The sequence below is a fragment of the Stenella coeruleoalba genome, assembly GCF_951394435.1.
Source record: "Stenella coeruleoalba genome assembly, chromosome: 10".
In the NCBI taxonomy this organism is placed as follows: domain Eukaryota; kingdom Metazoa; phylum Chordata; class Mammalia; order Artiodactyla; family Delphinidae; genus Stenella; species Stenella coeruleoalba.
Genome location: NC_137156.1, coordinates 67,590,881 through 67,604,960, shown reverse-complemented (window position 1 = coordinate 67,604,960; position 14,080 = coordinate 67,590,881). Strand labels below are relative to the sequence as shown.

The 14,080-nt window shown below is 51.4% G+C and overlaps 1 protein-coding gene across 3 annotated transcripts in view; it reads right to left on the bottom strand.

Annotated features, from left to right (window-relative positions):
- Positions 1–6,524: 6,524 nt before the first annotated feature.
- Positions 6,525–14,080, bottom strand: part of MAPKAPK3 (MAPK activated protein kinase 3) — a 44,175-nt gene continuing 36,619 nt past the window's right edge. For all 3 annotated transcript variants that reach the window (XM_079934748.1, XM_079934749.1, XM_079934750.1), the window contains one exon: positions 6,525–13,975. In XM_079934748.1, coding sequence (XP_079790874.1) covers positions 13,823–13,975 — 153 coding nt within the window. In that variant the 3' untranslated portion in view covers positions 6,525–13,822. The remainder of the gene's footprint in view (positions 13,976–14,080) is intronic.

The window sequence follows — 14,080 nt, the reverse complement described above, 5'->3', positions numbered from 1 at the left end:
AATAATATCCTGAAATGAAAGTGGCCAAAGCTTCACCCTCACCCTCAATTTCCTCATCTCAAAAGACAGCATCTCCGGAACTGCCCTGGTGGCACAGTGGTTAAGACTCCACACTCTCAGTGCAGGGGGCCCGGGTTCAATCCCTGGTCAGGGAACTAGATCCCGCATGCATGCCGTAACCAAGAGTTCACATGCCACAACTAAGGAGCCCACACGCTGCAACTAAGGAGCTGGTGAGCCGCAACTAAGGAGCCCTAGAGCTGCAACTAAAGGAGTATGCCTGCCACAACTAAGGAGCCCGCCTGCCACAACTAAGGAGCCCGCCTGCCGCAACTAAGACCCGCCGCAACCAAAAAAAAAAAAAAAAAGACAGCGTCTCCATCCCTGCAGCAGCTCAAGGCAACACTCCAGCATCATCTTTGGTTCTCCTCTCCTTCCCCCACATCCATTCCACAGTGAATTCTGTAGCTCTAACTCCAAATACATCCCAGATCTCCCATCATTGCAGGTTAAACCACCCCTCTCTCTCACGTGGAATTCTGCAGCCTCCTTGTTGGTCTCCCTGCTTCCCCTTTTGCTGTTACAATTCTTCCCAGGCAGCCAGAGGAATTTTTTTTTAAGTGTAAGTCACAGCATGGCGTCCCTGCAGTCAATAGAATGGCCTTCCAAGAAACAAAGCCTCAGCTACTTACTCTGTCTTTCTCTGCTCTCACCACTGCTATTCTACATTGTATTAGAAGTCCCAGCCAGTGCACAGGCAAGAAAAATAAAGGCATAAAGATTGGAAAGAAAAAAGTAAAGCTCTCGTTATTCACAGGTAACATTATTGTGAATGTAGAAAACTACTAGAGCTAATGAGAAAATTTAGCATTGTCATAGAATACAGATTAATATATAAAAATCAATTGTATTTTTGTAAACTATTCATAAAATAGTAATAAACTATTGGGAAATTAAATATTTTTTAATTCTACTTACAACAGAATCCAAAAACTAAAAATACTAGGTAGAAATTAATGTAAATTAATTAATTAATGTAAATTAATATAAAGTTAGATGTGCAAGACTATAAAATATTGCTAAGAAAAATTAAAGAAGACCTAAATAAATAGGAAGATATGCCATGTTGATGGGTTGAACGTAATCAGGACAGTATGGTATTGGCAAATATATAGACAATCAATGAAAGAGAACAGAGTCCAGAACTATATACAAGCAAGTGTTTTTTTCTAAGAGTGCCATAGCAAGAAATATTTATTTTTCTTCAAGAATGCTGCTGTCTAGATATCCATATGGAAAAATATAAATCTCAATCCTGAGCTCTCACCATATTCAGAAATCAATTACAGATGGCTCATGGGCCCAAATGTAAAAGCTAAAATTATACAGATTCTAGGAGAGGAAAAAAAATTGAAGAATATCTTTGCAACTTTGGGTTAAGTAAAAATTTCTTAAAGAAGACATAGAAAACACTAATCATAAAAGCAAAGAATGATAAATTGAATTTCAAAAAAATTTAAAACTGCTCATCAAAAGTCATAAGACAATGAGTAGGTCAGCCATAGTGTAGGAGAAAACATTCCCAACTCATATCCTTTGTCAATGGATATATATCCAGAATATATAAAGAACTCCCACAAGTCAATAATAAAAAAGATAAACAACCCAATGTTTGAAAATAAGGTACAGACTTGAACAGATATGTCAATGGCCAATAATCACACGAAAAAGTCCCCAACATCATTAGTCATCAGGAAAATGCGAACTAAAACTACAATGAAATAACACTACATATACATCAGAATAGCTAAGCTAAAAAGGACTGATAATACCAAATGTTGATGAGGACATGGAGTAACTGGAAGTCTCATAAATTGCTGGTGGGAATGTAAAATGATACAACCACTTTTGAAATCTGGCAGTTTCTCAAAAAGTTAAATGTACACTTAATGTATGTCCAGAAATTTCACTAGGTATTAATTAGCCATTTGTCTTAAGTATTTACCCAAAAGAAATGAAAACATAATGTCCACACAAAAACTTGTACATGAATGTTCATAGCAACTTTACTCATAATAGCCAAAAACTGGAATCAAATAACCACCAAACTGTGGTATAGTCATAAAATAGAATATTCTACAGCAATAAAAAGGAACAATAAAAAGGAAAGAGCTGTTACTGCAAAAACATGGATGAATCGCAAATGAAACAAAAGAAGCCAGACACAAAAAAGCTATCTACTTCCATACTGTATAATTTCATTTATATGAACTTCTAGAATAGGCAAAGCTTACCTATGATGATAGAAATCAGATCAGCATTCTGTGATGGGGGGTTACTGGGGACTTTCTGAGGTGATGGAAATGTTCTATATCCTGACTGGGATCCTGGTTACATGGGTATATACATTAGTTTAAAATTATCTAATTTTACATTTAAGATTTTACTTTATATAAATTATACCAAAGAATCAAACTTTGGGAGCTACTTGTTTGACTCTAATGGTGGCCAATTGACAAACCTATGGTCTGTTCTTAAAGCCCATCATAGACCCAATGCTGTTCCTTATGGAAACCAAGGTGTGGACTCAGATGCAATGTGGATGTGGTCTGGAGGGGTTGGATAAATCAGGCCTGGGAGAAAACTGCATGTATTTGATCTGATTCATTCATCAGGTCCAAGCCAGGCCTTGACTACTGGACTCAGAGTCTCAGCCCTGGAAAGCAGGAGTAGGTATAGAGCTATGCTTGGGCAGATGAACCAAGACTGCCAGGGGATGAGGCTGGAACAGGGAGCTGAAGGCTTTCTGTCCTTGGGCCTAGGACCAGGTGGTACCCTGAGGGTTTGTTTTGTGCTTGGGAGGTGGCCCTTGGCCCTCACCAAATCTGAAGCTTTCTCATCCCTGTCAACTGGTCCTGGAGGCAGCCGGTGGGAGACTAACTTCCCAATACCCAAAGTCTGAGGGATGACATGTTCAGGAGTGCATGTGTGGCCTTTGGAGAAAAGGAATCCATCTCCTTCCTCCTCCACCTGTACTCTCCTTCCTCCAGGCTGGCTGCTGGCCTCCCAACACTGTTTTCTTCTGGCTCCCTGGACCCTAAACTTTTGATTCTTAGAAACTCTTCTGCATAAGTGGCAGACAACCTTCAATGTCTGTACTGCAAAAGCCGTGGCAGGGCATAGGAGCCTCTGGCCTCCTGGCTGCCCCGACCCTCTGTGTCAGATCAAATGCCTCCTCCCCTCCACCTCCTACTACCCTCTTCACACTATAAATGGTCCAGGGCCCACCACTCCCTCCAGCTCAGTTGGCGTACCTCAACTCTCGAAGCAGCAGGCTCTGAGTCCTCCTGAGAACCCTGTGAGCATCACTGTGGCCGTTTTACAGCAAGGAAATTGAGATTCCAAAGAGAGGAAGAAACTTGTCCAAGATCGTGCACAGCAGCCAGACGCCAGCTCCAGCTCCAGGTGTTTCCTGACACCAAAAGCCCTTCTCGATACCGGAAAAGAGGGGCTGACCTTCAACTTTCTGCAGAACCTGGAATAGGCAGTGCCAGATCTAGGACCGTGACATCCATGGAGATAAGTGTGGAAGCCATGGAAGATACTTTGGGGGAGAGGGCAGTAGGGGAGGCTCTCCTCTCCCTCTACCCCAAGGATATGGCCTACTTTTCTGAGCTCTTTTCTAGACACAGAGAGAATCCTGACGGCTTCCTGAGCAGTGGGGAAGCCATGGTAGCCCCATGGGGCTGGCATCCACTGCCAGTGAGAGACCACTAGGGGTAGCCAGCTGGGGCCAAGGTCCCCAAATAAAGTTGTGTAGCAGCATCACTCAAGGAGCCTGTAGTAAAGTAGGTGCCATTCACGCTGAGGCAGGTTCTCAAGGTAGAAGCCCCAGGGAAGTTCTGACAGGGCTGGGGGCAGAGGAACTCTGGGGTCATGGGACTAGCATGGGCTGTGGATCCTGAACAGACCTGGGTCATCAGGGAGGTCTCAGCTGGAAAATGGGTAGAAGAGCACCTGCCTCTCGGGAGTGCTGCCAGGGTTACATGAACTGAGGTTTCTGGCATCCATGTGGCAGTAATGTGAGTTTTCTTCCTCCTTCCACAGGACAGGAAATCCCAGGGCAGGGGCAACCCACAGGGCTGGCAGCATGAGAACTGCTCCGCTTTTCTGGACAACTGACCTGGGACTCGTTTAAGAATGTCCCAAGGAGAGCTTGTTGAGAAGACTCTAAACAAGGGTGGGTGTGATCCAGGAACTGACGGTGACTTACATGGGAGTCACCCTGAGCTGTCCCTGAGCATCCAGCCACAGTCCCAGTCACCCTTGCAGAGGGGCGCCTGCCCAGAGGCCATGCCACTTGAGCCTGGGAGAGAGGGTCCGATGAGTTCCTCCACTCCTGCTTCATCATTCCCAACCCCCAGGTGAAGCTGCTCCAAACCTCCCAGCTTGTCACCTCCCTTCAGCCCAAGGGTCTCCAATGGCTCCCTGACGTCTCTAGAGCAGTGTCCGCACTCAGCCTGGCATTTATTATCCCACCCTAGGCAGGGCGCTTATGCCCCCCCCCCCCGCCCATCCCCAGCCGCACCCTGCATCCCCAGCCCACAGAGGCCGCAAGACCCCTCCCAGGGCCATGCCGTGCCCTCTTGGCTCTGACCTTCCAGAAGTCCCATCGAGTCCCAAGACCAAGCAAAGCCCCGACTCTCCTCTCATGACCTCCACAGCCCTGATTCTGTGACGACATCCTGGTCTTCACCCAGAAGAAGAGAAGGAGCCGGAGAGAGAAGTCACATCTCCAGCCAGAGAGCGGGGATTCCAGATCAAATGGGCTATGGCTCCCAACATTTCCACAGCTGCAGCCCCTCCCCATCCTCAGGGCACAGCCGGGAAATCCTTTGTGTGTGTCCAGCCTTCAGGCAGCCCCAGTCCAGGCAGAAGGGGGAACAGCAGCAGCCAGCCAGGAGCCAGCGGTCTCAGACTCGAAGCCCCCTGGGCTCCAGCAGACCTGCACAGGGCAGAGATGGGGCCTGAAAGCCCCACCCTTCAGGCCTCCAGGCTCTCTATGCACTGGAAGCACTAACACTCCCCTCACCCAAAGGCCTCTGCAAAGGAAACTCAAGGAAGCCTAATTAAGAGCCATGGAGGCCCCAGGCACAGTCACTGATAAAGTCCTATTTAGGAACAAGCAAAAATGGAAAACAGCTCTGCAGCAGGTGAGAGCCACGAAGACCTGAGAGGGAACTCTGAGGCCAGGGAAGCTAGCAGATAGGGCGACTTCATGTGGGGGGCAGACAGTTAGGCTGAGAGGCTGGCTTGTGAGCCTCTATTTACTCATAAAACGGGAGTTAAATGCAGTAAGGCACTTTCAAGCTCTGACCTTCCCAGGTTCTATCTATTCATCCATTCCAGCTCTCAAAGCCATGTCAGAACCACACCTGTGTTGATTTTCACTGCTTCAGGATCCACTCCCATCCTTGGAGGGCTGGGTTTGGCCGGTCCAGGAAGTCACACACAGAGGGGAGAAAGTGCAGAGGCCCAAGAGTTACCACTTTTCCCTCGAGGTAATTGTACTCTGAAGAGGAGACATCAGAAGCCCTGAAGCTGGAACCCGCAAGCTCTTCTAGGCCCCTCCAGTCCTGATGCCCTCCTCCTCCACCCCCCAATTTAGGGCCATCTCCAGGGAGCTTTCTTTTGTTCACAGCTCCATTACTATACTAACCTTGTATGACCTTGGGCAAATCAGCTGACCTCTGACCACCTTCCTTCCGGAGGGCAGAACCTGGGTACCTGTCTTTCTCCCAAACCTCTTCCCATCTACTGCATCTTTGCCTACTCCAGGCACCCCTCCCAGCTTCAGATGGGCAGGATTTATTCCGCAGAATTAGCTCTCTGAGAAAACCCACCTGACCATCAGAATAACAGAAGAAAGAAAACCTTCCGGGTCAGGCCCACTCATCCCTTGACAGTGCTCCCAACCCAGGCCCCTGGCCTGTATGACTCATGTGCTGGAGAGAGGAGGGCCTTGTCTCCTGCTGACTGAGATTATATTATAGTACATAGTCATTGCCAAGAATCTCTGCACACCCCGCACCCTAGGATCTCCCACCCGAGCACTCACATAATTCCAATAAGTTTGAACCCCATTTATAGGAGCTCACCAAGAGGAATTGATCCCCTCTCTCCTGGGCCCAGAGGGCAGAGCCCTAGCTCTACAGAATCTATCTCCAGAGGTGAGTTATATTTTATTGCATCTTCTCTGTGTGGAAATAGACACAGCTACTGGCTTTGCTGATGTTAACAGCTCCAGCAAGCTTTGCATCCACAGTTTAGTGAGTTCAATTTATCGTCAACGATTAGATATTAAAGCCATATCTGGGGAGTCAAGGGCCACGTAAGGGTTGATTCACATCTGGCCAAGCTGCCCTGAGCCCTAGGTCGGACCCTGTTCTGGGTGGTCAGTGGCAGAGCATATAGAAAGGCACTCCAAAAAGCCCAATTTCCTGGGGCCCCATAAGGCAGTCCACATACTCACTTCTGTCCGAGAGAGGCTGGAGCAGCACTCTCCAGGCATGTTGCACTCATTTTTGCTCCTCAGATACTTGAAGGTCTTTTCAGCCCCAGGGCCTTTGCACTTGCTATTCCCTCCATCTGGGATACCCTTCCTCTTGTTCTTCTTACAGCAACTTCTTCTGGTCATTCTTCCTCAGTTGAATTCCCCTTCTCGGAAACCTTCCCTGACCTTCCTGTCCGTGTCTGTTACCCCACTTTGGCTATGGACTCTGTCATTAAAGAAGTTCTGTCTGCTTAGGTTGCCCCAGCCAATGGTCCAGGGAGGCTTGCCCATAGAAGACACTCTAGGTCAGCCCATCCCCTCATCTGGCTGGCGTGGTGACCAGCCCTGTGCCCCACATTCCCTGGATACCTTCACGACCCTGTGCGGAGTAGTTCTTCGGACCTGCCTTGGCTGCCTCCTCTGCCTCACTGTCTCCCCAGCAGCCCTGGCCAGCCCTGCTGCACAGCCCACTAGACCCTGGCCTGAAAGGGACATTCAGAAAGAGAGGTCCCCAGGGCAGGTGGGCAGCTCACTCAGACAGGGGCCCTGACTGCAGCTTTTCCCAGGAAGACAGCCTCCTTTCTGAAGGCTTTCAGCCTCCACTCAATACTTCCCCATACACCGTCAAACTCTACAGTCTTTTGTGTGAAGCGACATTTTCTAGGACCTATGATATGCTGAGAGCTCTTCAGGGCATCGTGCCTCACCTTTCACAGTCTCATGGTCCAGGGGGCAGGTGTCACTGTCCACATGTTCTAATGAGGAGATGGGCTCAGAGGAGTTAAGGGAGTTGTCCATGGTCACAGAGCAGAGCTGGAAGGGGCCCCAGGCTGTGTGACCCAGCTCAACTTCCATCTCAGCCACAGGGAAATGCCTTGGCCTTAAACCATGCTGAGAGGTGCCTGGCACTCCCTACTCAGGTTTGGGGGCCAGAGAGCATGGGAGCCCCCCACCAAGGGCCCTTCCTCTGGCAGCCAGGGACATAGAATATCAGGGAAGGGTCATGCAGGGTTGGGATTCTTTGGGCAGGGAGAGCATTTCTGTTCGGGAGGGGATCTTAGAGCCCCATGCTCCCGGATTCAGACCCCCCGCCCTGCCACTCACCACATGGAGGAACCTGGGCACTTTATCCCCATGCTACTCAAGCCTCAGTGACTTCATCTGCGAGATGGGCATAATCCCTGCTTAGAAAGCTATTGGAAGGACAGAAAAGTGAGGGAGGTCACGTATGAGACATCCTGGCACACTCTAGATGCTCAAAACATGGGCTCCAGTGTGTAACTGGAGCAGGCCAGACCCAGAGCTGGGTAGCCCAGCCCCTCACTCACTGGGCCTTTCTTTGGTGGGGACACATGGCCCATGAGTCGAGGTCCCATCAACTGGAAGTGAGGCTGCACTAGGGAGGTTCACCACACTGGGGGGCTACTCCAGAGGGCAGCTGAAGGGCCTACCTTGCTCTGCACAGAGGATCTCTTCCAGGTCTGATGGTGGATCGGCTTGCTGGTCTCTCTGGCTTGATGTGACCACGCTGAAGGCTGGGAGTGGATCTGGGGGCATAATCTACTTTATCCACACAGCCGCTGAATCAGGGGCAGGTATTTGGGGATGAGGCAGGCTCCCCAGTGCCTCCCCAATACCTCCTCATCCCCATCACCTCCTCTTTGTCCCAACTTTCTCTCAAACCCCCACCAGAAAGAGGAAAACAACCCTGCCTAAGAGAGCCACGATCACCCCATCATCTCTGCTCTCCTTATTAGCACTTGTTGCAGCCCATCAGACCCTGCAGGTGGCTCTTCTCTGCCTGTCCGCATGAAGTCTGGACCCTTTGAGGACAGTGGGAGAAAGGACAATCTTGAAGCCATTTTTTCATATCAGAGCCCAGCCATGGACCCCAGCAAGTACTTAGTCATGCTGAGTCTCGGTTTCCCATCTGTAAAATGGGATCATACTGCACGATTTGAGATAAGTGTTAAGCGTCTAGTTCAATGGTCCATAAACTTTTTTAAAGCACATAAACTCTGGTTCAAATTAAATCTCAGGAGAAAATCCAGTACACAAAATAGCTTTGCTGGAAGCAGAGGCCACATCCTGAGGGTGCAGGGAGTCCAGTGTGAAAGATCCAACTCTGGAGCCACCTGAAAAGGCCATACCAGCAAGAGGAGGTGGATAGATAGTTTGACAAACCAGCATCAAGAGCCGGGTGTATCTCTAGGGGAGGCAGATGTGGATATGGGGAGGAGGGAATGCATCCTCCACACATGAGATTGGCCTGGGAGCACTAAGAGAGAGAAGCTGCCACCAGGTACCCACTGTCTCACCCCTAAAGTCCCCACCCTGACTACCTACAGGAGATGGGATGAGGAAATGAGCAACCTCCTGCCTCTCACCGGTTAAACAGACTTGTTCTCCATTCTTCACATTCCATTCCTGCCTCCTCGCCTTGCCTCCCCCATACCTGTCAGCTGGAATGCGCTTTTCCCAAATCTTTGTCTATCCAAATTTGCCCTTCAAATTCACGTGTCACCACCTCTTGGAAGCCCTCTATGATTGTCCCCAGCCAAAAGTAGCATCCCTTCCTCTGACCTCCTCCAGCTAAGAGTCTGAGGGCTCAGTTTCTCCATCTGTGAGATGGGACTGTGAGGACTAAGTGAGATGATCCAGGTAAAGCCCCCACATAGTCCTGGCGTACAATAGGCACTCAGTAAATGGCAGCTGTTCATTATGATGTTGTCGTCTCCCCCTCCACCTAGGCAGAACCACAGCTGCCTCAGGCTCTGGCACACAGTAGGCATCTACTGAATACTCACCAGGTGACCAGCAGGTGGCCCCACACCCCAACTAACCTGTCCTGACCAGCTCCTCTGAATCCCAGGAAACTGGTTCCCTTGAGTCACTGGTTGCCTTCTCCTGGTCAGGGGAAACAGAGAGAGGGCAGAACTGGCAGAGGCCTGGTAATGTCTGGTAGCAGACACTTGCATTGCATTGGTGACCAAGGTTTTGTGGCTTGGCCACCCCTCCCCTCTTCCACTGCAGTCCTGCCCCACCCTTGTGAGAATTACTCCCATTTAAGAGGTAAGAAAACTGAGGCCCAGCAAAGTGCATTACCTGCCTGAGACCATAGAGCATTCTCATAATCCACCAACTAGTGGCAGCATGTCTACCAAGGGTGCAGGGAGGATCTGGCCCGGATTAATAAATGTCTCATTTTACTGATAGGGAACCTCAAAAGGTGGAATAGCTTTGCCCAAGGCTTCATGTAAACCAGAGCTGAGATCCCCTGGCTCCAAACTAAATAAGCCCACCCCACTCCACACACAGGGTGGGAGGTGGGCTTCCCAGATCCTTCCTTGCCTGCTGGCCTCAATTCCAAGGGGTGAACATGCTGGCTATCCAGAGGAACAAAGGGGAGAATTTTATCCTGCTGGGTTTGGGGGCAGCCGTAAGAACCCACTAGGGATTCAAAGGCTCAGCCCAAGACAGCCAGGTTCGGAGACAGCTACCCGGGACCTGTGCCCCCTCCCCACGCCTGCCAGAGAGAGAGAGAGAGTTTCAAGCAGCCCTGGAAGCATTGAGACCCCTGCAGAGGTTGCGGCAAGCTGCATTTGGAGGCTCAATTCCGCCGCTGCAGTGGAGGGGCTGAATCGAGGGCGCAGAGGGGCTGGTGTGGAATAGCAATGAGCCAGGCCGCTGAAAGCCGGCCAGCACCAGGTTTGTAAGACAGAGAACGCTGCTGTCGGCTGGGTCAGGGGGAGCATCACTGGGAAGAAACGTCTCTCTCTCTCTCTCTCTCTCTCTCTCTCTCTCACACACACACACACACGTGCACTCACACGCACACACATGTGAATACACTTCTTATGGATTCTTTATTGAAAGCACCTCGGGAAACCACATGAAGCCCGGGCAAATGCATGTGTCTGAATAGGACGATGTGAACATGTGGCCCCTTGGTTTCTTAGCTCACCTGATACCAGCTAATTGTCAGGATTTGCTACCATTTCACAGACAGCCACATTGAGGCCCAAAGAGTGTGATCTGGCCAGGCATCCAGCCTCCCAACCCTGGCTTGTGAGAGTTGTACCTGATGCCAGAGATCAGGGGGCCAGGCCCCGGGCTAGATGTCGCTGGGCCAGCCTCCTCAGGGACTCTTGGAAGTGGCCACACAGATATGGGAGATCCACGGGCAATCCTTCCATCCTCTCCTCTGCTAATTACCTCTGCTGCACCCCTCCCCACCTAGTCATAGGAGGGGGCATGCCCCCACCAACAGCAATGGGCCAAGTATGGCCAATAAGAAACCTGGGAACGGCATGCAGACAGCTGAGCAGATGCCTCCCTGCTAGGACTATTGAAGCTCTGGTCTTGCATGTGGAGAAGGCAGTACAGAAGGAAGATCAAGGCCAGCCCCCGAGAGAAGCACAGACAGGCAAAGTTGAGGGGCGCACAGAGTCTCTCTGTCCCTAAGGTCCTGGTCCTGCGATTCTGCCTTCAGCCTTGCAACCTACCAGGCACCCTCCCCAGCCACTGGGGCATAAATTACCTCTTTGGCTTAAACTGCACAATGACACCTCCTTTGCAAGCCACGTCTTTCCTTCATAGAAAATATCAAGTCCATGATTCAACATGTATTTGTGTGGTATTTTGTCCTTCTCCCTCATGTGTGTAAACTCCCCGAGGTGAGACTCTATCCTCAGCTTCCACTGCTGCCTTCCTTGCACTCAGCACAGGGTCTCCGGGAGTGGGCACTAAGTAGCCAAGTGAAGGAGTCCGTCTGCACCTCTGTAGCTTTGTGACTAGACAGACTTTACCTGCCTCTGCAGCTGGCGAGCGTTTCACTGGGCAGAGTACATGACAAGGGTTGGTCTGAACCACAGGCTCTGTGAGGCCCCCAGAATTCATTTGGAGACCTCAGGGGTCCTTGAGAAGGGTGGGCCACCCCTTCAAGTATGAAGCCCAGGGCTGGAACCAAGGTCCAGGAAGCCCATATGATGCTGTTCTGGAGAGCAGGTCCTTGGGAGTGAGAGCCCATGGGTGGAGAAAGCCTGATTTTCTGGGTGGAAAGTCCCAGAGGTAGATTGGGGGCTGGGCTGCTTTTCCCTTGAGCAATTTCAGGTACTTCTCTCCTTCCTGACAGCTAAGGATGCTGGGGTGGCAAACGGGTGCTGGACACGAGCCACGCACCAGGCACCCCACTAAATACTTTACACATCATCTGTCCGATCCCCCAGATGTCTCCCCAGAGTGGACATCATCAACCCCAATACACAGGTGAGGAAATCAAGGCGGGAAAGCAGGGAGACTTGTCCAAGGTCACCAGGCTAGGAAGCAGCACTCAGCTCAGGTGGCTTGCCTGTCGCTGCCTTCTAACATCTCCCACCCTCCCCGACACCCTGAGGGGAAGGGAGGTGGGGGGAGGAGTGCTGCAGGTGTCAGATGAGCTCTTGGGAAATGGAGAGGACAGGAGCTGGGGGAATATGTCAGTCAGGGTCCCCCTCGAGGCTGCCCGCAAGGGCTCCCGAGGGCTGAGGGTGCTCCGTCGCTGGAGTAGTCAAAAGAGTCTCCAGCGTCCCGCCCCCTCCCCTCCCCGACATCCTCGCTGCCAAATGAAATCTGGCAGCTTCTGAAAATAGCTCAGCGCTGCAGCAGGCGCTCTGCCCGCCCTTCAGCAGGCTGGCACACAGCTGGGGGTGGCCACTGTGGGCAGACGCTGGCACACACCAAGCTGGGGGTGGGTGTCACACACGTAGCGCACCGGGCAGCACAGAGCTGGGGGCACGGGGCAGCTGCCATCCCTTAGCTCCCATGACCTTCCCATGCCTGGTGAGACCAGGGTGGACCTGGAGTCAGTCTGGCATGTTTACCAGGCCTGAGGCACCCTGTCCAGCAGCAGTGAAATCACTAGTAGGTGTGAGGACATGCCCTTAGGCCACTTTTGTCCACTCATATAGACAAAGAGAAACTCAGAAACAAGGGGAAAATGTCAAAATGTTGTTTACTAATATCTGGATGTAAAACCCAGCAGTGTTTTACAAAAAGTGTGACCACCCTATTTGACGTGGTCTAGGATTTCCCTGCCCGTGAGAGAAGTGTAAGGAACCAGCAAACAGGCCGGGGGTCAGGCACTTGCCAGGCCCATATCAGGCGTTCAGCACCCTGAGGCTGCCTGGGCAGTGTGGGGCTGGGTGAGCCTGGACCAGCAAGGAAGGGGCACTCTCTGCTCTGACTCTGCCACAGCCAGGACCAGACCCTCTAAGCGTCACACAGCAGCCCTCCGCTGCCTCGGGTCTGACCCGGAGGATAGAAAGAGACCCCTGATTAACGGGGAGCCCTTGGCCCTGCCCCAAGCTATCCACTCTCGCAAAAGTGCACCAAGAGACAACCCCTGCCATCAATCAAGACAGAGTAGAGGATGAACAGTTAAGGAAAGGCTTTCCTGCCTGGGATCTGGTGAGCAGGTAGGGGCAGGGTAACTGTTTTAGCTTTTGTCACAGTGACATTTCCAAAGTAAAAAAAAAGGGTTAAAAATACCTCCCACTCGCAGTGAGACGAGAGGCTACTCTTTGGGTGGGGGGTAGTAACAGGATGCTGGGCCCATGGACTCTGTGCAAGGAGAACTCCAAGGACCCTGTGGGATGGGGCTGCAGCAAGACAGGGCTGGACCACCCAGAGAGCCAGGCAGACTGACCCTGCAGCCTCAGGGAGACCAAAGAGGGGTGAGCCTGAGAGAGGCATGCAGCGTGAGGGAGAGCAGCCTCCCCAAGAAGGCACGCAGACCCTCGTTTGCCCCTCTCCCTCCCTTGCTCACTCACTCAGCATTCAGAGACAGCAACTCTGTCCCTGGTCACCATGACAACCAGTGGCCGGATGCCTTTCCCAAGGCCAGGCCCATCTGCCCACCCTCCAGGGAGCTGTTTCCACAGAAGAAGGGACGCCCAGCCACAACTCCCAGTGGCCTAGAAGTCTAAGGCCATGCCCAGGGCAGGACAAAGTCACCGTTCATTCAGGCCACTCTGGTCAAAGGCACTGCAGCTGCAGCAGGTGGCTCCCTAGCCCCCAGGTTTTGGCCCTTGTCTAGGGCCTGAACCTGGGCTGGAATTCTGAAGGATCAGGGTCACGTCCCCCCATCCTGAAGTTCCAAGTGACAAATTAAAACATAACAAAAATAATCCTTTTGTTAAAAACCATGAGCCTGGGCCCTCTGGGTCAGGGCCTCAGGCCCCTCCAGTGTGTCCTCCAGGCTGAGGCCCAGCTCCCCCACAGCCGCATGAGCTACTGATTGTTGCAGCCCTGAGAGGCCGAGGAGCTTCCTGCCTGCTTCTTCCTCCGCTTGTTGAGGAGCCGGTTGTTAGAGGTCTGCAGGTCCTTGATCTTCACCTGGTCATAGTCCACCCGCATGGTTGCCAGGGCACTGGTCATTTCCTCCTGGGGACAGATGTGGGGGGAGGGCAGGTACACTGACCTCAAGAGACATCACCTCCTGCCTGAGTAGCCCCTTAATAATATCAGTGATGGCAGTGACCATCTATG